The sequence below is a fragment of the Carassius auratus genome, chromosome 47, assembly GCF_003368295.1.
Source record: "Carassius auratus strain Wakin chromosome 47, ASM336829v1, whole genome shotgun sequence".
Lineage (NCBI taxonomy): Eukaryota > Metazoa > Chordata > Actinopteri > Cypriniformes > Cyprinidae > Carassius > Carassius auratus.
Genome location: NC_039289.1, coordinates 6181407 through 6209037, shown reverse-complemented (window position 1 = coordinate 6209037; position 27631 = coordinate 6181407). Strand labels below are relative to the sequence as shown.

The 27631-nt window shown below is 41.3% G+C and overlaps 1 protein-coding gene across 2 annotated transcripts; it reads left to right on the top strand.

Annotated features, from left to right (window-relative positions):
- The first annotated feature begins 867 nt into the window (after positions 1-867).
- On the top strand, positions 868-26702 carry LOC113064919 (midnolin-like). 2 transcript variants are annotated; one of them, XM_026235931.1, is made up of 8 exons: positions 868-889; positions 6777-7008; positions 9085-9172; positions 9264-9326; positions 15323-15784; positions 15920-16040; positions 16133-16438; positions 23523-26702. In XM_026235931.1, the coding sequence occupies exons 2-8, from the start codon at positions 6785-6787 to the stop codon at positions 23783-23785; spliced, it is 1527 nt and encodes a 508-aa protein (XP_026091716.1). In that variant the 5' UTR covers positions 868-889; positions 6777-6784; the 3' UTR covers positions 23786-26702. The 2 variants fall into 2 exon arrangements, with proteins under 2 accessions (XP_026091716.1, XP_026091715.1); XM_026235930.1 differs by lacking the exon at positions 868-889 and adding an exon at positions 4290-4574.
- The last annotated feature ends 929 nt before the right edge of the window (positions 26703-27631 follow it).

Below are 27631 nucleotides of genomic sequence, written 5' to 3'. Positions count from 1 at the left end.
ATGCATCTCAAAAATATAAATGTAAGTCCTCAGGGACATTAGCATAACATTAACTTAGCCTTGCATGTTAACTCATCCTCTTATAGTGCCAGATAGATTAACAAAGAGTACAAATAGACCTCTTCAACTAATTAACTGCTACGCACTAGAATTGCTCCACATGATACCGACATGACTAAACATGGACTGCATCGGTCTCTTTTCTCCTCTTAGCATAAAGGGTTATTAATTTAAAAGTATCTAAAGGTTGAGAGTTTGTTCCATGATCCAAGGAAAAGTCATGATTGCCAGTGTGCTGTTTTTCCCACTGGACATTATATATTCTTATTTTAGCAATTATTATTATTTATTTATTTTTCGTCTCACTAATTTCAACCCCAACGTTTCACGCTTCATTTTAAGTCATTACAAAATTGTGATATAAAGCATCACAAAGAAATGCTTGATGCAATTAGTGGTCAATGTTTTGTTAATTAGCATGGCCCCTCAGCCGCTGCTTGTAATGCTGTAACTACACCATATTTCTCTATTTATGGCCATTAAAATTTAGCCATGTGTGATGTTTTGATGTTGTATCAGAGCTTTGTTATATTAAATGTATTTATTTAATGCCTCATTTTGGTTTCTATCTGCTGCTTTTGACGTCACGGCTGGATAAACACCAGTAAACAGTTTGGGATTGTACAGTGTGTCCATTCGTCATCCAATCAGCTCCATGGCCACGTCATTTCGCTGTGGCTCTAGAGTGATTAGTCACGTGGCTGGCTGCAAAAACAAGTGCTCATGAGCAAAGCCTTTGGATTTCATATGCATACTTCTATGGGGTTCAACGCCAGCCGAGCAAGTGCCATTGAGATGACTGGGAATGCAGGCGGATAGGTTTCTCCAGGTATCATAACTTACTTGGATGTAATATATAAATGTGCTGTTTTTTGTGTTATTTTTATTTATGCTTAAATATACTGTAATTCTGTTCCGATTCTGACATTTTTGACGCAGCCAGTTTTGCTTTGTCAAATTCTTGCTTCATATTACCTTGGCAGCTGTTTGACTGTCAACTAATGAGGAACTGAAAAGCACAAAAAAGAATTAATTTGCATGAACAAATGACATATTTCCTTTGAAATCAAGCAATATGAGAATGTCGAAACTTGAACCTTTCCAATATGCTAGCACGGTTGTACTTTTAAAAATGCATCTTTTTAATGCTCGGGTTGTGAACCTAAATAGTTATCAACCACTTTTAATACTGCACAGACTTCTAATTACGCAACATATGGACAAGCTCAACGGACTTGTGCAGGAGCAGGATTACCTTGTTTCTAGGAAGCCAGCAATGTTTTAGACTTAATCCAGCTTTCCACAAGAACACTTCATAGAGGTCATAAACTGATTCCTTCGGCCACTATGTGAGAAGCTGTAAAAGTAAACAATCTCATTGGCCCACATGTAAATGCTTTACCGGACTGACACAATTGAACTCTCTGTGGTGGACTTGAACGGCACAGGGAAATAAGGAAGTAAGCAGCAGGAACATTAGCAAGAAAGGCCGGTCGTGGGGACTGCAGCTCAAAGAGTGACGGGAAATACTGGCATTCCTGTGAAGTTTAGGCTTCTATTTTTAAAGTCTGATTGGACACGAGATGACTGAGCTTCCTACGTCACAGATGGAATCAGAGGGGCCAGAATAACCTTTCATATCAATGATTAGATTACCGCAACCAGCCCAACAGTGGATACAGGTAAAATGTCAGTGTGCCACGCAGCCACCCGTGCATTGCTTTTCTCAAGAGCTGTGTCCTGATTAAATTAGCCTAACGTGGGAAGTTGCTAATCCGAGCCAACCCAGGATTAAGCCTGCAGGCTACCGAGAGTACATGGGAGAATGTGTGTTTGAGTGTGGGCTGCTGAGTGGGTGGTGGATAACGAGGGTTTGCGGAGAACAAATAAACCTTGCCGAACATGAGGCTAACAAAGATTCTCCTGTAATTCTATTTCGCCTTAATTCATCATGTGATGTCTTGTATAAAACCAAATGACATGTGTATTAATAACAAGCAGAAGAGGCTTAATTTGCATTGGAATTTGGCTCATGTGTTGGGTGATTTCTGTAGTGGTTGCACTCGGTTTCCATAAAGAAGTGCTTACGACAACTTTTTCATTTATAACGTGGTCAAGCCCGGCAGGTGGCTACTTATGCAAGACTATACAAATGTGATACGCCTGCAAAGCTACTAAGACCTGGAACAAACGACGCAATATTGTGATTATATACCTAGAATACCTCCATCAGTGGGCTCATGATTATCTCAGAATTACCCACTTGAAGTAATGAGAAAGCTGTTATTTGCATCACATATGCTAGATGATTTTAAGAGCGATGTTAAGTGCGTCATAATTTACACAACAGTTATTTTTCGGTCAACAAATCATTGGCAGAGTGGCTCGGTGTCTGGAATACTTGATTCTCATTGGTTAATTGCAGGTATCAGATATTTGCAGTCGTCCACAGCAACGTTCGTACAAACTCAGTATATACTAATTATAAATACATTTTATGGTAAAATATATTAAAGTAGAAAACAGCCATTTTAAATTGCAATAATATTTCACATTACTACTATTTTACTGTATTTTTTTATCAAATAAATGCAGCCTTAGTGAGGCCAAATATCATTAAAAAATCTTACCAGCCCAAGGCTTTACAACAGTAGTCAAAAATCACCCACACTCAGTTGAAAAAAAAAACAGACTTGCAAAGTTAGCCATCTTCTTGCTCAATAACCTTTTCATGTGAATTAGGTGGAGGTGTAAATGATTCTTGTGTAATTTTTGTATTCCCACAATACTCATTTATTCCCACTTCCTGTTGACATACCTATGAGCCATGGCCCTACGCATTGACAGGTGTGGCCCAATGCTTCCCCCTCTGTTTTTAACAAAGGAATCAGGGTAAAAAACAATCGGAATGGACAGACGGATACAGACTTGAACACTTCTCAAACGGGAACGGGAATGACTTTGATGCTTTGGAATGCTGCTCACCCACACATGCACGGACGCCCACATATGTCCCACACATGTCTCAAACATTCGATTACACATAAAGATACCCATTGTTCGTGATACTTCAGATCGGTCACATCCACCCATTCCATTTAAAGACGAGCTTGTATGAATAAGGCTAAGTGATTCACTGAATGCTGTTTAAATTGGCAAGAGCGAAGAACCTCTTCAACCTAATTCCCTTTAGGGTGGAAAAGCGGCTAAACCTTCTTACAGCACATTGTGTCAGCTTATTAGTAAAACCCGTACAATGACATAATTCATCATCTACAATTTCTAAATCAGTTTCAGGTTTGTGGCCTCCACCTTGCTGTGTCACTGTTTCAAAAAGGAGATGAGGGAAGGTGTTAGACTCAATATTAATGCGAGTATTAACATTACAGTACTGTTGTGTTCTAAAGTTGTAGGTACATTGTTATTATGACTACTAACAACTTTTAATGCATTAATATATCTTTAGGCTGAAAATTAGTTTTTATTATTCATTTAATACAATTATTAATGGGTCTTGAATGAGATGTTTAAAACCAACATATATCTCCATCGTCAACTTCCTCGTTCTGGTCTCCACTACATATTAATATACACATCATATGTGCTATTTCTGCATTATGACTTCTCAGTTACTAATTTGAAATATAGTTCTATATAGTCCTGTATTTTAGAGTTTGCTCTATGGTGGAGTTTACCGGCTTAAACTGCCAAGTATATTTACATAATATGAATACTTTTATATCTTGAAATGTTGATCTATTTCATCATAGTTTCTCATCTTTAACATCTCTGGTGCTCTACTGAAGTGGCGTCACAAACTTCCTGCGATTTGAATTCCTCGTAAGTTTGTTGTTTTTCGTCGACTTCTCTTGTATCCAAGCAATGTGTTTTCCTTGACTGGTTGCCCAGTTACTTCTTTATGACGTCAAGACATAGTCACGCCCCTCCTAAAAGAATCATACGCTTCTCCACGTTAACATCTTTTAAGGTGGCTCAGATATTAGACTTTTGCTATACGTGTTTCCCCAACCAAACAAACCTCGTTTGCGCTTTTAGATTGCATCAGAGTGATTGTGAAGTGAGAAATTCATAGAATATTTTGAAATGCCCATACAGAATCAAATAAAGCAAGTGATTTTGGGCCTCCACCTTAAAACACATGCTGACGTCGCAAGCCGCAAAGTCTCCACCCCTTCTGTGAGCAGCTTTGTTAAAGAGGTGTTATACTTGAACTCCAGCTCTCGAATGCTGTCACACGGAGTAGTTTCGGAAAGCAGGAGCACTGGAATAGACTTGGGATTTAACCCGGCGTCTGCTCTGGGACGGCTGATTCATTAAACCAAGCGTACCGGCTGTTGCAGACACATCCTAGTGGAGTGTTTTTTTGTTTTGTTTTTTTGGTGGACAAATCTAAACTACATTCAATTTTTCTCTATACATGCCAAAACTAGGCAACCTTGTGGAGGATTCTGAGACATTGTCGCGAAACTTTGAAGTTTTCGCCACAATAATTGGTGAGTGTCAGAATGAAATTTTCTAATAAGGATGGTGAACTTTTTTGTGCAACAGCTGGGTTGCTGTCTTTTCTATTTGAGTTATTATAAATATTTTACTTTTTTTAAAAAAAAAGCTTTTGGGAAAACTCTTTGTAAAAACTAGTTTCCGAATTTTTAGGTGATTTGTGACTGATTGAACTTGGACAATTTTCAAACACACACACACACACACACACACAATAATATTATTAAAAATAATAAAATTATGTAATTTTACTCATCCTCGTGTTGTTCTCTGTCACTTACTTTCTTCGGTGGAGCAAAAAAAAAAAAAATATTAAGAACAGTTTTCATGCACTTGCATCTTTCTTCCTTAAAACAGTAACTCAGCTTGTCATTCTGCCTAAAGTATTATTTTGGACTCTACGGAAGTCAAATGGGGTTGGAACAACATGAGGATAGGCAAATGACAAGATATTCAAGTTTGTGTTAACTTTTACTTTCAGTTGCGCAAATATAATAAGCCCCTACGCTTCTACTTGATGTTTATTTCTTGTTTATGCAAAAATTGGTTTGTTGTGGCACTGCTAAATTAGAAATTGGTGTCGCCATTACCTCTTTTTTACCACTGGTAGGCGCTCAAGTATTTGGTTGCTTTCACACAGTAGCTTACAGATGGATGGATCGATTTTACAGGTTAACATAAGTCAGCGATGACTGCGCTCGTGCACCACGTGAATAAGTTGTAAATTCTGTCATAAGGCACAATTGGATTTCGCAAAGCAGATCTGCTATATAACCCAAAACAGTTTTTTACATCAGTAATTAAGTTTTGTTGCGCAGATAAGGTGCTGTATCAGAGCTCGCCTCGCATCTGCAGACGTTTGCAGACTGTAGCTTACAGCACATTTGGCACGAGATCGTGATAGTGAGTGACGTAAGTGTTAATTTATGTAGCCTATCGCCCCAAGCGATGCTTATTATACTATATGACTGGGACGCAGCGTTTCCTTAACAGCATACTGTCTTTTATGGGGTACTATTTGAATAGAGATAATGATAACCGTAATACATGCTTTTAAACGTAAGCTGCACACACGTATAAAGATTACAGGCTATTAGAACTTGCGTGTATAATGATAGCCTATATTTGCATATGGATGATTCTTCAATTAAGGGAAGTGTTCTGTCGTCTAGCACTGGCCTAAAAATGCATTTTAGCTTTGATAGATCGTTATATAGCATTAAATATTCCGCTGTGCCTATATTCATTCTCTAGAATATCTCAAGACGTTATAAATGTTACAAATGTTACGTTTTAAATGTCTCACACCAAGGCGTTAACTTCTATACGTATTTATTAATACACTTTACATTCATGTATGCTAATACAAAGGAAGATTCGCCCATATCAGTGTGTACAATACGCCTACGTACCACAAATATATCACAAAAATCGTTAAAACAGTTGGGGCTGTGGAAGAAGACGTTAATAAACTAACACAGTGGGCAACACATACGCAACTTGAGACGCTTCTTGGTTATCTTTCTTAGCTATATGTAAGATTTTATTTAGTAAACACTAAACAGAGCGTTCAGTGTTGCTATTTAAACATGGAAGGTTATATTAGGTGACTTTTGTTATTTTGACAGTTTGCCTCATGAATGGTGCGGAATTGGTTCGAGTGGGCCGGCGCTCCTCGCCCACTCAGATTGGATTTGTCCTCAATGAGGAAAGCGATGTGTGTGGTGGTGGTGGTGGGGAGGGGAGGCGGGGTTTGCGCTCCACGTGGGTGAGAAGCACATCCTCCCATTGGCTACACAGGTGACGGCTTTACATGCGCCTCCTCTGATTGGGCAGTACTATTGTGGGCGTAACCACAGCGGAACAGTGGAAGCGAGACTCGGTGAAACAACGGGCATTATTATGCGTGTTTCATTGGAGTTGATGAGGGCTTCGCTTTAAAAAAGATTTTTTTTTAAAAGGTCGCACTGGCTTTGCAGTACACTGTCAACGACAAAGGACTACAGTTATGCATTTTAACTGAATACGCATTTATTGGAAAGAGAGAATTAGATACTGCGGTATAAGAAGCAGGATCGATCACCAAACGGGAATAGTCATTGGGAATATTTTCCAAGAGCTTTCACATTTAGCTTTCCACTGAGAGATCCAGTCCTTTCCGTCCGCTTCCATCGACCCTGTCTCCTCTATCGTAGGCTATCGAATGGACCAGCATCCGAGCGCCCGGAGCTGCAGCAGTCGCGGAGCTGCGCCGTCCTGCGAGAGCGTCTCCGGCGAGCCCCCCATGAATTTGTACATCCACTCCACCACCGGCACACGCATCGAGATCTCCCTTCCCGCAGAAGAGACCGTGGAAGGGCTTAAGCGAAGACTCTCTCAAAGACTGAAAGTACCCAAAGAAAGACTCGCGCTGCTACACAAAGAAACGTGAGTAGTAGTCTGATACTGTTAGACTGCAAGGATAGTTTTTTTAAAACAATGGCTAAGAGCCAGTAGGTGGGTTCCGAATGGAGATTTTCAGCCTCTGATGGCAAGCCGTTTTAACATTTATTCATTTAAATTCATTATGTTATGAGTGTTTGTTTTTATTACTAGCACTTGATCCAGAAGTGAAAGTGTATCTTTCTATTTCACTAGAAAATATAGATGAGAAAACATTACATATGATTAGTATCTATTCAATTAATCACTTGTATTAATTAAGTAAATATTGGAGCATATTCCTTAACTATTTTTCTTTTCAGTAATAACCAGTAGCTATTGTTGTTACCCTTAACCATTTGCATTTCTGTGGTTCATATAACTAGTAATTATTAGTATCTATTCCAGTTTAGGTACTAGTAGTGTTGAACTACTCAAATAGTCATTATTATCCGTACTACTGTTATGGTTACTAATATTGGGATATTGAGGACTAGCAAAATAGTCATCACTAGTATGCAAGTAATGAGCAGTTGCTGGCTAACTGAATAGATGTTAGTCACTACTGGAGTAGTCAAGTGCTAGTATTTATGAAAAAGAAAGGTAGACAGTTACTAGTACAAAATATGTAGTTTTACGGACTACATATTTGAATGGCTTGCCATAGACACCTGCATCATGGAGCCATGGTTTGTGTTGTTAAATGCATAGCAACTTTGCAGTCCATGTTGCATATCTTCCATGAAATTATTGCTGTGGTAGTCCACAACCTCTCGAATAGAGAAGTGAAAGTGATCTATGCTGTTGACAGTGTGCTGTGGAAGCCAGTTTAATGTAGGCCATGTGCAAGGTGCAGAAACCTGCATTACACCTGAAACTGTACCACTGTTTCCATTTTAAAGGGCCCAAAGGTGTGCGCGGTTTAAGTGACAGTAGTGCATGCATATAAATAGACATTCCTAATCCCTTGATTAGTAATCGTCATTTTAAACTGAATGCCGGTGAATAAAGCATTCCTAGTGGGTCTCACACCTCTGTGTTAGAATATTCTGAGCAAACATTAAGAGAAGATGGAGTGATGTTAGTTTCAGTGCAGTTTGCACATTGCCTAACAATTGCGCTTTGGGTGGTGGAGCTGGGAGGTGAGCGAGAAGCCCTTTTTGTCACTTGCAAATGACCCTAACAGTTGCATTGTTTGTTCTTTGAATTGGGCCGATTGAAAAGCCCTCACAAGTAATCACCACCAAATTACATCATCCTTTTAAAACGAAGAGAGTCGCTTAATCTCTTCTGTTTGGTTTAGCTGCCTCCAGGCCAAGTGCTCAGTCCCTTTGTTCGGCAGGAGGTGGTGACATTTAGCCTGAGCACATGTATGCACATTTATGCCACTTAGACAGATATATTTTTTACCGATTTGTTGGTTAAAATACATTTCGACTGTGTATTTGAAACACTGGGATTCATGCTGGGTTGGTTTGGGATAAACAAGCTTATTGACATATGCTGTAAGACTAAGACACCCCTTGTGGTTTTTGGTCTTCCGGTATAGGCTACGGATGAATTATTTTACTTTGTTTCATATTTTCTTCCAAAAATGTATATCTAGATTTAAAGAAAAACATCATATAAATATATATATATATATATATATATATATATATATATATATATAGAGAGAGAGAGAGAGAGAGAGAGAGAGAGAGAGAGGGAGAGAGAGAGAGAGAGGGAGAGAGAGAGAGATTTTTAATGATGGTTTTTGTTTATAATTAAAGAGAGAGTTCACTCAAAAATGAAGATTTTTTTTCATCATTTACTAGCCCTTCATTCCGAACCTTTATGACTTTCTTCTTTGAACAAAAAAGAAAATATTTTAGAAAGAGTCTCTGTGTTTTTTAGCCCAGCAATGAAATTCAATGGGGTCCAATGTAATTTTCAACAAATTCAGTTGAGCCATTCTTCTAAATATCATTTTTATTTGGAAGAAGAAAATAAATCCTAAACAGATTTGTTTTTGGGTTTTTTTTGGAAATAACATGCTGGAATTTGTCTAGGAAAGTCTAACATCTCCTTGTTTTTTTCCAGACGCTTGAGTTCAGGAAAACTTCAAGATTTGGGAATAACGGATGGGAGCAAGTTAACGCTGGTTCCAACAGTTGAAGCAGGCCTAATGGTAAAAAGAGCTTGAGCTACATTACATGTGCTACACTTGGCCAGATCTTTTTGCCACACTTATTTACCCTGCCGTATCTCTCTTCTCAAAGTCTCAAGCATCAAGACCTGAGCAGTCAGTTATGCAGGCGCTGGAGAGCTTGACGGAAACGCAGGTAAGGTTTCACTCTAATAAGGTCATCCCAGTAGATGTTTAAATTACACAGTGGCTCACTACATTGGACAGTTGTGTGTACACTTAACCTAATTGCCAGGGCAGCGGCCAAGTTGGCTCTTTTTTTAAAGGATCATTTGTATATTTTGAAACTCTCTGCTTGGCAAGATGTTGCACTGACACATAGGTGAATGGGATACAGATGATGCCCTCCTAAGCTTTTAACTTAAAGACCTCCACACACTTACTACGCATATTTTAAGAAGCACCTTCCAGTTTCCAGGCAACATCTGTGAGCTGAGGCAAACCTAATCTAGAAGCCAATTCATTGAGAAGCCACCTTCCACGTGAAAGAATCTGTGTCCAACTATGATTATTATGCTGCTTTATTTTTAATTTCTAGCTAATGGTTAAATGTTAGCTATTAGATATTTTAACCAATCAAACTTATTGTTTACATTGTTTATATCGCAGTGGTCATCCAATCAGTTGTTGGATATTGATTAAAATATCTGCCAGATACACTTACATGGGCATGAAATTGGTCCGCGGCATCTTCTTGCTGATATTTTTGGAAATCCGTAGTTATTCTGAGTTATTCTGTTTGTGTGTGAGTGATATGCATGTGCAGTTGTGTAGGAGATGAAAGCATCTATCTGTAATGACGTCAGTGTGACGGAGTGTGGCTGTGTGCGTACGAGGGGGAAGGGTAGACTGGGGAGTGCACCGCTCTCATTCAATACAACTTCTCCTGGCAGTGACTGTTTCTGTAGAAAAGCTTTTTAACCTGTTCAAAGTGGCTTTCCCATCGAGCAAGCTTTTGCAGTACTGTGCAAACATTCCTTGTTCTTTTCCTCTGATCTAATATTTGTAGACAGCTAACTGTGTCATCTGGTCGCTTATGAAACGGCCCCTTTTTAGAAATCTGCATTTTTAGTCATCATTTGTGTCCTTTCTTTTCTTTTTTTTTTTTCTTTTTTTGTAGCTTCATGGTTATGGACATGAACTGAATTGAATCAGAATTGAAATGAGTCAGTCGTGCAGCCACAACGACTGTAGTGATCTGCGCTCAATGATACCTGCCCATCTTGCCATGTAGGAATAGGTAAAGTTGGATTCATAGTTATAGCGGACAACCACATATACAGCACATAGCAGAATTCTAAGAGCTGTGACGCTTGCTTCCAGGGAAAGATCTTTCTCAGACTCCTTATAACCAGACTGTTTTATGGAAAGGGAAGGCTTGCAGTTATTGGAATGGCATTTTTCCCCTTGTTACTCTGGCCTAACAGCTTTTTCTGGCCTATAATTTAAAAATGCTGTGGTTTCGCGTGTCTCTCCATAGTCTCCCGCCGTTAAAGAGGAAGAATGAAATGACATCAAGGAGTTTCTTAGTTCCAAGGGAAAATCTAGCCCAGTTTCTGCACTCCACTTGATTGATCAGCCGTCCTCTTGAACATTAAAACGCCACTTTTGCATTCAAACGGCACTTTGTTTTCTGGTGATTCTGCCCATCAAGTAGACGTAATGACTGGTGTCTTGCTTCTTCAGGCGACAGAGTTTGTTAATTAGCGGTTTCGGTGCTAATCCGCCTCTAAAGGCAGGTAGCTTGCTCGCTTTGTCCTTGGAGGAAAACATAGCGGTTTATTTCTATAAGCAAGCGCCTCTCCCCCAGTCTCAGCACTTCGCACTAGAGATGTTTTCCTGTCATAACTCTCCACCCTCCAGACAGACACCCACATACCCTCTTTAGAATGGGGCTGGGGGGCTTGTCATTGTGTCTGAAAACGGACAGACGCAAATAATAGGATCCAACCATATAGAGCGAGTCACCTCTCAGTCACCCCTTGTCATTTCCACCCACCCAACCCCCTTCTCGGAGGGAGCGAGGGAAGGAGAGTAACTAAATCTGAGAGATGGTCACAGTGATGTCACCCCGGACTAGGGTCTGATCTGTATGTGACTGCCAGGAAGGACAGTGATGAGTCAGAAACCTAGGTATAGATTGAGGATGAAAATAGAAGCAGTGGGAACGCATGTCATACTGGGTGGCAAGGCTCCATAGGATGCCGATGGCTTTTGCGCCATATGTACAATGGATTTTTTTTTAGTTTACAGATATTTGAAATCGAAAAGACTGGTGCTGTCGTGTCATGTGAACAGCTGGCACATGGGAGGAGAGATTAGTTTGTGTTCCTCTGATCTGCTCCATGCCTATGTGTGTTCGCTCGGAGAGCACTCCCAATCCAAGAGGGATTGTGTTGACATGGGCAATCACTCGGATTCGTGACTGTTCCTGTTTCCCATCCGCCTTTGTGATTGAAGTGTTCAGTTTCGTGACTGAACTGAAAACGAGGATTGGGGGAGGGGGGTGTATGGAGAACTTCTCATTAGCTGATAACCAAGCCACCAGCTTTTTTAATTAGGGTCAAACTCGTCTTCTGTACTGAGCCATTTTTTTTTAGCACTGTTCCTTGTGCGTGTCCTTGTTAGTGTTTCTTTATTGGGTGACATTTCTCTACATGTTTTGTTAATGCATTAATTAATGCCGAGTCCCATGATTGTAGATATTTTGAATCCTGTTGGCTGTGCGACACGTCTGTTTTGACTCAGTCTCTCGCCTACCCAGACAAATCTGTTCAGTCATCTGAAGAAAAAGGTGTTGCGCTTTCACGGTGCATATCTTTGATGCTCAGAGAATGAGGAAGAGTGGACACAGCAGAAGCAAAAATTGGAAATTTGCTTCATGTCCTTCTGAATCTGTATGGCCTTTATTCTTTATATATATATCTTCATTTGTTCTCCACAGAAAAAGAAAAAAGTCATGTAGGTTTGGAATAATTACATTAATGGTTTTGGTCAACAGGCATGATGGAAAAAGGCTCCTTGCAGGTTCTAGTCTTTACCTGCTGAATCCTCACCATTCAATCTCATGTAGACCTTGAGTAGGTCAAACCCCTCGAGTGAGATCTTTGAAGGTAGTCTTCTCTTCAGGGTTTGAAGAAAGATGCAAGTGGTTGATTATTGGGAAGGAGCTTGTTGTTGCATCCACACCCTTCAAACCCCTTTGTGAGGACTATATTGGTACGATCAAAACCCACCAGTCGATGGTGAGGGTTAATAAGCTGGTTTTGAACTTTCCGTGTTTGCTAAGGCTTTTGATAGGTGACCAGTAGTCTTGCTTGGTATCAAAAGAACCCGTTTTCTTACTTGACCCCTCATAGACAGGTGTCTTCAGGCTGTGGATGAACGTCAATCTGGTGCTGTTCCTGTGTTACAGAAGAAACCGCCTGCGAATGAGTTCCTTGAACCGCAGGGACCCCAATAAATAAAACTGTCAGCTATAGAGTTGGAAGGGAGGAAAAAAAAAACGGAAGGAGCTAGAGGCGTACTCTCACTGAATATTTCATCAGCATCTACTGGCATCCTCACACCCCTCCACCCTCTCTCTCTCTCGCTACAAGGCTTCTCCCCTAGCCCTCCTCCCCTGTCTCCCCTTATCATGCTTTCTTTCTCTCTCCTTCACTCGCTCTTCACTGCATAGCAACCGCAGCCCACTGCAGAGCAAAATGCCTCCCCAACAAATCAAAATGGATGAAGGGTAAAAATAAAGGAATAGTAGCTCTAGTCTGTTGGCTTAGCCAAGTATACAATTCTTCGACATGGTAACTTTGTTGCCATAGATGTATGTATGTATCTATCTTTGTTGCCTTTAAATCAGATACTCCACTGATTTTAGAGTGAAATATGCCGAATTAGAAGAGTTTGTAAGTCTTTTTAACTGGTGTTTTTGACTTGTATTCCAATTAAATGTCTAAAAACCCTTGTATAAAAACAAATGTACCTCCATACATAAGATATCAATACTTTTTTTTATTAAATAATATTGAAATAAGGGTGTTTTGTTTCACTATTTTGGCAGATTTTTTACTTGTAGTGAACTTGTTCATATTTAAGTAAAAAAAAATTATAGCAAATGCAGTAAGACAAATAATACTTCTAGATAAAATCTTTTAATAGTCATAGAGATGAAAAAATACTTTCTCAATTGTTAATATTTTTGTACGTTTCTTAGAATACATTACTTTTACAAAATACTATATTTGTTATGAATCTGCATTATACTATAATCTTATTAATAGCATATTATATTGTATAAATGAAAAAAGAAGAGTAAATTATTGGCTTTTTGCGGTTCTGTGGAAAACCTTATGGCTACAAATTCCACGCGGGGCTGTTTTTATAGAGAATATGACCTCCAGTTTATTCATTTTTCATGTAGTTAGTGAAGGAGGGGTGGATCCAGATAGGCTACTGGCTTCAAAAGAATTTCCAAGCCAGTGTCAAGAGCACTCTGTTATAGAACTTGATCTGTGTGCCTCGGCGAGAGAAAGAGAGTCAGTGGCCTTAAGAACAAAGAGCCCTGTGCAAATGTACACTTGCGGTCTCTTTTGACTACCTTATCCATTCTAGGTGATATAGACTACATGTTGACACTTCAGGCTATGTACACCTGATAGATTCTATATAGCCGTGCTAGGTGAAGTCTGGAATTTCTGGCCGCAAGTCTTCTGAAACTCTTGATTATAGGCAGATTTCTGAGGGTTACTAAATATGGGCTTTCTTCCACAAGCACTAAGACTCTCCAAAATGGTCTGTTAAAATATCTTAGTTTTTCCAGTCAGCTCAAGAACTCTTAAACACCACAGAAACATTGTACAATGTATACTTGCACACACGTTCCTTAGATGCTGTGTAAGGGAAGACTGCAGATCCGTAAACCCACTGTGTCTTTGTCTTTTTGGTCATTCGGTCGTTGCACCAGAAGCATGTGACTCAAACTGACGGCTGCTGTGGAGAATGTCTCTGCAGACCATGTCCTCACCTTTCAGAGGCACTTTTTCTGGTTTGTGGAGGTTCATGCACTCTCTTATTATGAGTCTGGGCTTTTTTGATGCTTTGCCTTGATGATGATGGATCTGGAAGGCTAGGCTAATGTGGGGTCTGGCATGATTTACTTAGCGATTTGCAAGCCCAAATAATTATAATCACTCAGGGGTGAGCCACCAATGACCTCTAAACAGGGTTTACCATAAAACTTGACAGAATATTCAGTATATTTGTATTAATCCATAGTCATACTTAGCTATCAAGAGGTTTTTTTTACTTCATGTCTTCTAAAGATGGGAAAAGGGTCTCTGTGTCTGGCTCTTAGGGTCTGTCAGTAAAATGTACAGAATAGTAAAGGTCACCTGACTGCAAGAGTGGCTGCTTGATGGAAAAATAGATCAAGATTAGAGTTAGAGAAGGAAAACGATAGAGGGTAGGCCCCAGTGATTCAAAAAGTTAACAACAGGTCAGCCAACACAAGCACACTTGGAAGTTGAATAAATGGAATCTTCTCAGCTATCAGTTTTTTTTTCTGGAACATTTGATTCTTCTATGCTTGTGCAAGTATGTTGGCCCATACTCAGAATCCGTGCTCTAGATTTAACCCCAAAGTGCACACACACAGCAGTGAACACACACATACTGTGAACACACACCCGGAGTAGTGGGTATCATTTATGCTGCGGCGCCCGGGGAGCAGTTGGGGTTCGGTGCCTTACTCAAGGGCACCTCAGTCGTGGTATTGCCGGCCCGAGACTCGAACCCACAACCCCAGGGTTAGGAGTCAAATTCTCTAACCACTAGGACACGACTTCCAAAATGGGCAAGGCTTTCCGGTCCAGCCTTTCAAACAATTAGCTATTATGTGACTGTGTGGCGAGTGGGTCTGCATCCTGTTTCTATGGCTGATTTTTCAGGCCTGGGGCCAGACAGAAGTTCGTGTTTCGTGGGTGTGCTGAATGGTAGAGTGTTTTGTGTGTGTGCGCCTTTTGTATACTTCTGCTTATTCATAAAAAGGCATTCAGTCATGTTGCCAAATTCTTTTCCAGTATAGAGCAGTGGAAAGGGAATTACTAAAGCCACCCCCTCTTCATTTCTTGTTCACAGGTCAGCGACTTCCTGTCGGGACGGTCTCCTTTAACACTGGCTCTGCGAGTAGGCGATCATATGATGTTTGTCCAACTGCAGTTGGCAGCTCAGCACTCTGGCGGCCCACAGTTACAGCATCGACATCTCATATCACGTGGGAGTTCAGAGGGCACGACAGGACAGCATGCAGCCTCAGGCTCTGCCTCTGGGATGGCAAGGGTTTCACACAGCCCCCAACAACATCACTCACACCCACATCCTACTCATCCAAACACAACGCTTCCATCCAACCCAGCGGCGTTCCCACCTTCCCCCTCTATCCCATCTATTCCTCCCATGTACCCCACCTCAGCCCCAGGGCACTGTAGCCCTCCACCACACCCCTCTCAACTCCCAGGAAGTTTTCTTCACTCCCAGCAGCCATCTTCAGCCTGTCCCACCTCTCCAAGCAGCCCTAGCCCTGCAGCTTCCTGTCCAGAGGTTAGTTACTGTTTGCCCTGCATTATCCAATTCATTAATTTTGTATAATAATGGTGATATATTATGTTTACCAATTAAATTGGTAGAATGTGCAAACTATACTTACGGTTGGCCACTGGCCCATGTCTTGCACAGGCCAGCTGCCCAACAAAGACATCTGGCAATTGTAACACTCCCTCAAGATCCCGCAAACCAGGGGCTATCATCGAAAGTTTTGTGAACCATGCTCCTGGAGTTTTTTCTGGGACATTTTCAGGTACAACTCCTCGCATACGACACTTTTATTTATAATAGTTATATATCTGTAGTTTGTATCTTATTTCTATATTGTTTTTTTTCTTTCCTAAGGCACTTTGCATCCCAACTGTCAGGACAGCACCGGACGTCCTAGGCGAGACATAGGCACCATCCTTCAAATCTTGAATGACCTTTTAAGTGCCACTCGGCATTACCAGGGCATGCCACCGTCGCTCACACAGCTCCGCTACCAGACCCATTGCAACAGCCCCAGCTCGCCCACACCGTCGCCACCGCCTTCACCTCCCCACACCCCCAGACTAAGCACCCTGCCTACCACAGTGCCCTCTGAGACCCAGCCCACCCTCCACCCACTGGTGCAGTGCCAGAGCCAGATACGCATGTGCAAGCCTCCTGGTAAGTTGTATTGGATTTGCCAGAAATTATGCTTCGATTAATTTCCTAGTGCATTTACTGTAGCCAGTAGCATTTAGGATCTAGCCAAGAGGTTCAAGATTCATATTCAAGGTAGAGTCTATGTAGTTTCAGAGGGTCGAAGATGAGTGCTAGGATTAAAAAAAAAGAAGATGTTAGAGAGGGGGAGGAAGAACTAAGCTTGTTCTTTCAGGCCCTGGTAGTCATGCTTCAGCAGCCACAGCATGTCTGGCTTTGTCTCTGTGCTGACGGTGTCCTCTTTCCTCTGAGAGGCAAAGAATGGGGGTGGACTACTCTGTTACCAAGAGGAAAGAGGCAGAGAGCCAGAGGGAGAGAGATAACGAAGCGAGATAGCACTCACAGACGTGTGGCAGGTACGCCGCTCTGTCTGGTAAAAACTGATTATCTGGGGCAGCTCGCTTCAGTGCTGAGGAGGAAATTGAACTGCTCTGTCATGAAACACCACTGTTGGAGAGTACGGAGATAATGAAGAAATATCATCCTAGCACTGTTCAAAGCACAGGCCTGTTATCAATCTAGAGCAGATTAAAAGCATACCAAGCTAACGCTGCACAATATGAAAACATATCGTCAACTACTGGGGTCTAATAACTTTGGTCACTTGATTCTCGCAAAGGGTTAGGAAATCCTACGTTGCTGTTTTTTTTTTTTTTAAGCGATACATACTTAGTTTTCTGCTTGCATAATGCTCCACCACTGGTCTTCATACTTCTTCCACATTGAAAGTAAATGGGCCATCATACTGGTTCCACTCTGGTTCCAAAAACCATCCCAGCAGTTAGGGCCATGGCTAGTCAATGGACATTTGTTTTCCGAGCAGCCTTTAAATAGAGATTCACTCAAGAAATATGAGCTCCAAGAGAATGCTCATTGTGTTTGAAAGTCAGTAAGAGGCGGTGGAGGGAAAATACCAAGAGTCCATTCATAAAATTGTTGTTTACATCCGGCCAGTGACTGCTCACTGATTAATTGGTGCTTCCTCTTGGGCAAGATGGAAGAAAGGGAAGGGTGCTGTGGCTATTTTCTGGAAGAAAAAAAACAGCAAGATTTAGTTGTGAGATTGCTAGATAGCTTTAAGGGGCCTTTACACAACAGTGTTTTCACGACTAACATTTAATTTGTTTTTTAATATTCGTTTTAAATGACAACAGTGTTTTGGAGACTGAAAATGCATATTTTTGAAAATGGGTTTCAAAGTGCAAGTTTGTGAAAAGGGCACCCAGTATGGGAATCATTGAAAACAGTGACGTTATTCACGTGCGTAGTACTATTTTAAAGGCAAGCGCGAACAAACATACACAACAGTGGTGGAGTATATGGTAGTATTGTTGCTGCTCAAGATTTTGCTAACACTTCTTCAGTAAAGTGTGGATTTACTTCGTCAATATTGTATATCATATAATCATCACTTCCCTTCAGGTACTGTTTCCTAACAAGGTGACAACACCAACTACTGGCCTTGCAATTAATAATACTGCATTTTTGGCCGTTTTCGCAAATATGTATTAACGCGAATCGTTTGAAAACATTGTCGTGTATACGTGAAATTTTAAAACGCAAGGGAAAACTTTCCGTTTTGACTAAACTGTGTCGTGTAAACGTAGCCTTCGACATATATGCTTTGGCACCTGGTGACCAACTTGCCTACATAGGACAGACACCTCAGTGTCTTTCATGACCTCTTTGAAATGTCACATACTTTTAGCAGCTGTCTACTTGATGTGATTGTAGACCAAACAAACCCGATATCCCCACCATACTCATTTAGACATCCTTGGATTCTTCTAGACATTTGGCTTTGACAGACTATAGTCAGTATTTGCAGAGAGGTTTGGGAGGAGATGGAGGATGGAGAGCTGAGGGAATGAAGAGGGACGCCATTCTTGACTCAAATTCCTGTGTTTGCTAGAGCCTTTCAGCCCCCTTTACCCACTGCAGGCAACCCCTTTTGTTTGCCCCTGTGTGCTTTAATACTGCAGTGGTCCACCAGCCTTGCCTTTTGTAGGTGGAGTGAATGAATGAAAGCCTGTAGGGTAAAACTTGGGGATGGCCTTTAGATTTGGTATTGCCTGGCCAATGCGCTAAATGGAGGGAGGGAAGCGGGGACCAAACGGTTCTTAAACTGGAAGGGGGAAGATTGTGCAGGAATGCTTTCGCCCCTCAACGTTCTGCATCTGTCAACTCAGGTTAGTTTAGTTTGGGCTGTGCAAGAGCGTCAGGGTGGAGCTGTATTTTAGCAGAGTGAAATAGAAAGAACAAGGAAGGGTGCTCAAATTCCTTCCCTCGCTCATTTAATCCGACCGAAAGCAAATGCTCCCGGCTGCTGTGTACATACTGCTACGATGTGAAATGTCAAGATCTCGCTCCTCTTTGTCCTGGCATCCCTAGTGCTTAAACACTGCCAAGTTCTTTTCCCTAACCCAAAAGAGACAGTTTTGCTTCTGTGCAGATTGCTTGATCAAGTGCCCCAGGGCTCTCACCATGTCACAACGGTGCTCAAACCTGCCCAGCTCAACCGGGGTTAAATAATTCATTCCCCCTCCTTGCTCACTGCCAACAAGCATGTAAGAAACCCCCCAGGCCGACTATCCTTAGCTGCTCATCAGGCAGGGGCCATGGCAAACCATATCCGATGCCTTTTATTGCTCCTAGTATGCAAATTGTGGTCATTTGAGACCACAGCTCCCTGCAGGGTCATTGGTGCCTTCGTATCAGAAAAGCAATGGAGATGTCAGGAGTTGACTGCTCCCCTGGTTTAGTTCTTGCTAGGAGTGCAGATGGCTGAACACAATGCTTGTCCTGTGCTGTGCGCCCACTCCGAGCTCCTCCCAACCCAGAGGCAACACTGGCACCTGTCCCAGCTCTTTGGGAGTTAGCTTCAGCTGGCTTATAGAACAGGAGCACCTACTGATCACAGAGTACATCTAAACAGGAGAATCGCAGAGGCTTGAGAACTATGTGAAAAGCGTGTTTTTTTGGGGGGGGGGGAATCTCGTCACTCTGTTAGAAAATCCTGAGGGGGTTAGGTTCGACAAAGCAAATGCTAAATCTATATGGTTTAAAAATAATCTTTCATACCATTTTTAAGTAAAGTTTCAATTTAATGACAATTCACTGTTTTATTTGTTTCTTGCATGTTGGTCACACTTTTTATTGTAGGTGTGAATTGCATTTTAATTGTATTTTTTTTTTTTTTTTGGTTAATTAAGTATTACGTGCCAGAATTTGATGTCTGCTCACTTTTGTGTGACTTCCTCCTCCACTGCCAAGACATCTCCCCTTGATGCAGAGTGATTTCCGCACCCAGACTCGAAAAGATCACAGGACTTATCAAGGCAAACAAACAAACAAGTCTAAGACAAGTGTTAATTAAGCTGATCTTTAATGGATCAATGGCAAAGGGAAGCTTGCAGAGACTCCCTGATCACTGTAGTGTGGGCTAACACATTGAGTTGGGCTTAATGTTTACCCAAAACCCTGCTCAACTGACCTAATGCCTGCAGACAGGCCAACAGCCTCATCGACTGGGTAAAAATCCTCCCTCCATTGCACTCTCTCTCTCCTCATTCTTAATCCTCCTCCTCTCCCTTTCCCCCCTCACGTGGCCATCAGCACTTGGTCTGGATCTTTCTCCCTCTATGCGGGGATCAATACATTCTCATACATCAGCTCATTCCCTTCAAAAAGCATGAGGCGAGTGCAACATTCCAGCTTTTGTTCGCCAGTACGCTGCTACTTTTTAGATTCCAGAGGGATTTTTTTGGGTGTAATCTCTTCCACCCACTGTGGCATGTTCTCTTTTGCCTCTTTCTCTTTTTCTCTGTGTTCCTCTGAGGCCTCCGTCATGAGGCTGTATTGAGGAGGAGGCGCGTGGGTGGATGTGGGTGCTGGGGGGAGGGGGGTTGAAAGGAAAGCCAGGTGTATATCTCATGTGCAGGCCCGAACAGCTGTGCAGCAGGAGGCGGGGCTGGGGTTGTTTTGTTCTTACCCCCTCACCCCCCACTCCTTTCCCCTGAGGCTCGGGGCAGCTCGTCACAAGCCTTTTTTGCCCAAACCCCCCTAATTTGATCCGCAGGCCTGAGTGTGCGTTGAGGGCACTGCAGCACACACAGCTCCTTCTGAGACAATGCATCATTGGCGTGGGGCGAAGGAGGATGAGGGGAGGAAGGGAAGGGTAGAGAGGGGGTGAAGATAGGGGGGAAGGGCTTTTTCTGGCAATGTTGTTCACTTGCAATCATCACTGGCAGCAAAATAACTCTGTTCTTGTTCACCCACCCCCTGTATGTGTCCAAACCTTCGCGCAGGGAGGGGTCTTGGAAGCAAGGGACAGTGCTTTTGCACTGCTTGTGCTGCCTTTGTTCCTGGTGTATCCCAGCCCCCCACCGCAGCCGTTCATCTTTTTTGCAGTCACGACAGCCCAGAAGGATCTGTTGGGATGGCTTTAGGCCTGCTGGCCATGCCGTAGCCTAATAATAACCCTCTAAACGGCCACATTAAGTATCTCCCACAGGCAGCAACGGTTATCCTAATAATGATGCGGGGGTTGTTCCAAACATTCAGGATAAGTTCATTTTTTCTTGCAGCACAGCCCCCAAGCCATGCCAAACTAGCGGTGATGTGTTTTTACAGTGTACATGGATATGTTTGGAAAGGCGACTGTGTGGGAAAAGACATAGGCAGGGGCCACCGATTCTCACAAAGAACAAAAAAGGACTTGGCTTGGAAGCCAAGACCATTGTGAGCTTCATACAATACCTTGACAGTGGCACACCGTGCCCAGTGCTGGTAATGAGTCCACTGCTCTGTTTCTCCCAGATTTCTGTAGTTCGGTCCCTTGAGGCACCGCACCATCATTTAGTACGTTTAGTTTTTTTCCTCCACCAGCCTCAGTTGGTATGCACAGAAGAGCTCACAGGCTGCAAGGTGATGTAGCTGCCCTACTTTTGAGAGTTGCAAGGAGACTCTTTGAAAGGGCAGATGAAGGAGAAAAGCAGAAGCATTAGCATAGAGACCCTTTCTGAATGGTGTATCTGTTGAGTTTGTTTAGTCGGACAAAGACCTTTATAACCCATTAAGTCCCTTCAGACCAGAACCTCTCTAATCATACTAAAATGCAAGAGCAAGCTCCAAATCTCATTTGTCTAACCAGGTTAGGAATGCACTGTTTGGCAGATGTCTGCTGTTGATCTTTGTACAGCCTGTTCTTTCTCTACGAATATCCAAATGATTAAAACTACCACTTACATTTATAGCACAAATCCTTCCTAGACGGTTTAAACCCGCCCACCCCGGAAAGATATTAAGTAAAGGGGGGAAATTGAGCCCACATAAAATACTGATTTCATTTTGATATGGAGAGGTGGATGAAATTGATTAGCGAATGAGAATATGCATCTGGTCTCTTTTTCTATTGCATTTTGGATGGAATTCCAGAGCATGTCTTCTCTCTCTCTCTCTCTCTCTCTCTCTCTCTCTACCTCCTTGTCTGTCTTTCTCTCCAGAGGCATTGGGGAGGAGTGAACTATGTGTGCGTATGGGGGTGGGGGTCTTGGTATTGGGGGGTAGGGTGGGTGATTACTCGTTCAATGAGCTCAGGCCAGGAAAAGAAAGGGGGGAAAAAGGGCCGACTTCGCTTACAATTTCCATTTGCTTGCATTTTCTATTGAAAGCCAATAGCAGTGTCCTCGCCTGGAGATGGATTGCTGCGCAAGAGCTAAGGTTTAATCAATAGGTCTTTTTAATTTGCCATCGATCCATCTTAAAAGCTACTGCTGCTGTTGCTGTGTGCGTATGTGTGTGGAGCACATGCGATGAAAGATAGTCCATGCTCAGGATTATTGACATTCTATCTGGCTATTTCATTATTTAATTCAGGGATAGTTCTTAATGGAGCTGGCTAAGAGATTGTGGTTTCTTGTTCTCTCCCATTCTCTTGAATATATTTATAAATGAAAGGTTTAGGGTTGAGCTGTAGTATGGAAAACCCCCTAGTGTTTTTTTCCCCCCTTTAATTGGCGCATTAGCCGCTAAAACCCTAGCATTGTTTGTGAGATTAGAAAGTACAAGGTATTTGCTTCCTGTTAAAGAAACAGCAAAGTCGAGATCGTATGGCTTGGGAATGTGTGTGCTTGCACGCGTGGGCGTCGGTCTCCTCACAAGAGTGTGGGTTCCTTTGTAAGAATGCACTTCTCCCTTTTGCATATCTCAAGGGCACGCCTGGCAGGACATTTCGAACCGTTTCTGATAAGGGAAGAGAGGACTTGTTGCCACATACTGGGATGTTCTCTTTTGAAATGAGACAGCAGCAGAGAGTAGTTATTTCTGTACCGATTCAAAGAGAGAGAAGGAGGGAGAGAGAGAGCAATGGGGTGGGGGTAATCGCAGCATGCCTTTTAAAGAACATCAGCGTCACCACTCAGACTTGAGTTTATTTATCTAGCGCTCAGCCTTTGATAACATTCAGCAGGATCAGCAGTCGGGATCCAAAGCACTGAGTCATTCTGTCCTAGACCAAATATGTGTATTGCACCAGCATTTCCCCCCTGCTGAAAAGACTAGCGTAGATAGTCACCGCCTTATGTTGTGATTTGGATGCTAGTCATTAGCATTGGATGCTCAAATGCAGATTGTATCCACACCAAGTCTTTCTTGGTCAACCTGCTTTGCTAGAAAGCTTTGGTGTGCCAGCAAGGGATGAGTCATTGGTTAACTAGTCAACTTCCTTTTATTTTTGCCCAATTTCCTTACCCCTGAAGTTGTGACATTACATTCAGATTAACACCTTTGGCTGCTCTATAACATCTTGCATTGTTTTTCGAGTCCCAAAAGTGTTGTAAATTCTCAAGACACCTGGATTCTGTTTTAGGCTGTTGTGTTCAAGTCAACTAGGTGTTTAGGCAAGCCCTATGAAATTTTGATTTTAGAACGATACATTTTTGCACATTCTTTTGCCAGTTTAGACTACCCTAACCAACGCCATTTAGCTTGAACCAAAAATTCCGACCTTGACTCTAACTACTGTTGTTTTGTCTTCCTGATTCTTCAGGTGACCGATTGCGTCAGACAGAGAACCGAGCCACGCGCTGCAAAGTGGAGCGACTGCAGTTGCTCATGCAGCAGAAGCGCCTGCGCAGGAAGGCCCGGCGAGACTCCCGTGCCCCGTACCATTGGCTCCCCAACCGGAAGGCTGGACGCAGCAACAGTAACAGCAGTATGTCTAGCGAAGGCTCCCTGGATCTGGACTTTGAAGACTCTGTGTGGAAGCCAGACGTCAAAGCTGATATGAAATCAGAATTCATCATGGCCTGAAGCAACAACGGTTGTGCCATCTTCATCGAGGAAGACTGGGGTTTACATTTTTACTGAGGAAACTTTCTGAAGACTGTGTCCAAAGCTGCACATTCAGAATCTCGTAGGCATCTCTCCTCATCAATTCTGTGACCACGAAGACTTTACACAAAGGAAGAGTCACAGACTTTTACTTACCTTTCATCCTTGATAGACTTTGATCTTGGAATAGACTAAATTTTCAAATGACGATGTTTGGAATATGGATTGGACTGACAAATAGACAGAATTTGGACTCCGAACGTCCAATAAGTAAACACAAATGAGCATAGCAGACGTCATTGGTGTTGGGATTTGTTCTTCTCTTTACTTTTTTTTTTTTATTTCAAGGGGGAAGAGCCATACAGGCCAAATACAGGCACGATGAACTAACAAAAATCAGAAACTGAAGCTACTTCCTCCTTTTTTTTTCATTACAAATGGGCATTCACAGTTCAAGAATCATTTGAAGGGGGTTATCTTTGTTTTTAAGTCCTGTTTTTCTTGAATCATGATGATTTATGATACAAAATATGTAGCATTACCCACAAAGCATTCAGGTTTTCTATCTTGTAGATGAGGAGGGTTCATTTGCACACACACCCGTGATTTGAAATGGACAAATAATATCATGACATAACCAAGAGATGGCACAGTGCATGTTTAGTATAAATATATTTACACAAAAAAATGCTTTCTCAACAACAGCTCATGCGACTAAAGTCAGAGGTTCAAGTAGGAAACTAAAACATGAAACGAAACGAAAATAAGCAAGATGCAAGGCTTGTGAAGTAGGTTGTTTTTAGAATATATAAAAAAATGGCTTTTCTTTTTTACCTCCGTGTAAACATACAAACCAACCAAATGTAAAACAGCAATTGCTAAGGAAGGCTGTGAGATGAATCTGATGTTATATAATCATTTAAATACACACTGTATCTCTCCTGTTACTGTTTAAATGTGTATAATAGAGAGAGTGGTGGGGTGCCAGAGGAATAGTTTACAATTGTGCATTATAATGGCAAATGTGCACTCTGCCAAAGTGGAATCTCTCATTTATGCATTTGACTAAAACAAACCGCCATTCAAGGGTGTTATCCCAGCAACCACTTACATTTGTGATACAATTTTAATAAGACTACCAATATTTAGTCGTCCATTTGGCCAGACTTCTTTGCAGATTCCCATGTAAACATTCAGACCGGAGTGTATCCTCCACTCTCGATAGTGCCTCATACCCTCATACGTAGATGCACTGACATATTCTATCAGGCGTTCCACAGACAGACGGTTCTGCTGCTATATGGGACTTCTCTTTGCATGCAAAAGTGTGATCTATCCTGATCCTTTTTATAGAAGAAAATAATAACAACAATACTGAGATACTGGTGCTGAAAAGAAAAGATATACAAGCATGAATTTTTGAAAATGGAAAGAAAAAAAAAATGCTCCAGCTACTTGGGATTTTCGAATTAGGAACGTGATGTTACATATCAGTCGCAAACCAAAACAGGACTGGAATTCTACTGTACATGGATCATTCCTGGACTAAATAACGAACAATGGAACATGTTTTACTCCCAACATCCAAGGGATCCTCAGAGCAAACCCCAAACACTCCCATCAGACTAACAGGGATGTTAGCAACCAACGTTTGCCCCTAATGACTTCTTGGAAATAAACGTGAAAATGTCCTGAACCACACTGATGTTGCACTCACTGAGTTTGCAATGAGATTACCTACCTGAAGGGGAACATTGTCTATTCCTTTTTTTTTCTGTTCAAGTGGCCTTAACATTCATCATCGAAACACTTGCAGAGTGGTGGACAACATAGGGATGTTTTTTTTTTTTCTTTTTTGTCCAGTGTTTTTGTTAAAGCATCAATTTTTCGGGGGCAGTTTTTGTGTTTAGGAGGTGGAGGCTCTATTATGTCAAGGCTTCAGTGCCTTAAAGTTTTGCCCCTTCGGTGTGTACGAAGAAAAAAAATCTGAACAAATTAATTCGCATTTATGCAGGTTTTTATCAATTTATAGGAGCTGTGGTAGAATATTGTGTGTTTTATGGTTTCATTGTTACAAGTCACGACCTGGAGTTCAAACAGGTTCCATCAGTGTGTTCCATTGTTTGTTTGATTACGTTCCTTGAACCCTACTGTCCTACAAAGAAGCAACAAATTTACAAATTTAATTGAAAAAAAAAGTTTCAACTGCAGTGCTATAGCAACAAAGTGCCCTAATTCTCAATTGAGATGTCCTTTAAGGACACAATGACAACATGCACTTCCCTTCTTCTCAAATAAACGACTTCAATGGATGATTTCTCCCTCTCCCCTGAGAAAATCATTGTTTAATTTTTATATATGTATGAAATATACTCTGTGTGTGCCTCACCTATATGTAAAGTGGTAAAAAAAAAAAAGTAAAAAATTAAAAAAAGCATAGGAGATGATCTGAGTTTTAGGATTGGGTAATTGAATAAGGGTGGAGGGAGGGAACGGGGGGAATTTTCAATAGTTTGTTGGAGTTCTGATCACATCATTTAAGTTGCCTGTTCTTTCTTGTAGCCAATGAAAACTGATTACAAGAGTCGAGAAAAAAAAACAATTTACTATGTTCTAGCTATAGACCGGTGTAGCACATATGTGACTGTATTAATTTATGAAACCAAAATGGTAACTGTGAATTATGTATTTCTTTGTGCTTTTTTTAAAGTGGGCAGAAGGCAGAAAAGGGCGTTGCTGTGCCCTGTTTTGTTTTTGTGGAACATAATGAAAATAATCAAGTAAAAAAAAAAAGGAAAATATCTAAATATATTTTTTTTCTTAAGCAATACATTTCAGTGTGACTTGTGATAGGACATTTTCTTTTTTTTAGGTAATAAATTGAAAGAAAAAAGTTTTTATTGTGTACATGTGACTTATTTATTTTATCCCCTGTGTAATTTGCATACAGTATACTTTACTATGAAAAGCTATCATAAGAGACAAATTTGGAGTGCCACAAGGATCTGTCCTAGGTCCTCTGCTATTTTCAATATACATGTTGCCCCTTAGTAATTTTATTAGAAAATACGGGATTAGTTTCCATTGCTATGCTGATGATACTCAACTATATATCTCAATGAGACCAGATGAAACTTCTAAATTATCTAAGGTAACAGAGTGTGTTAAAAATGTAAAAGACTGGATGACCAATCATTTTCTCCTATTAAATTCGGATAAGAAAGAGATATTACTTATTTGACCAAAACACAGTACACAGGATTTAGTAGACTACAGTTTGCAACTAGACGGATGTAATGTTACATCCTCTACAGTCAAAAATCTGGGTGTTATATTAGACAGCAACTTGTCTTTTGAAAACCATATTTCCCATGTTACAAAAACAGCATTCCTCCGTCTTAGAAACATTGAAAAGCTACAAAACATGTTACCTGTTTCTGATGCAGAAAAGCTAGTTCATGCATTCATCACCTCTAGACTGAACTATTATAATGCACTGCTAGGTCGTTGTCCTGCATCTTCAATAAATAAGCTATACTGTAGGTAGTCTAAAATTTTACAGTCTCTACACTGGCTACCTATTAAATTCCGTATCATTGACAAATTATTATTACTTGCTTGTAAGGCCCTAAATGGTTTAGCTCCTGCGTACCTAACTAACCTTATACCACGCTACAACCCATCATGCACCCTAAGGTCACAAAACGCTAGATAGATAGATAGATAGATAGAGATCATTTTGATGAAATTTGAAGCCTAAGCATGAGCACCAGAACTTAGGTAGGCTATAAACGAACTACAGCACCATGGTCGCTCGCCTTCAGC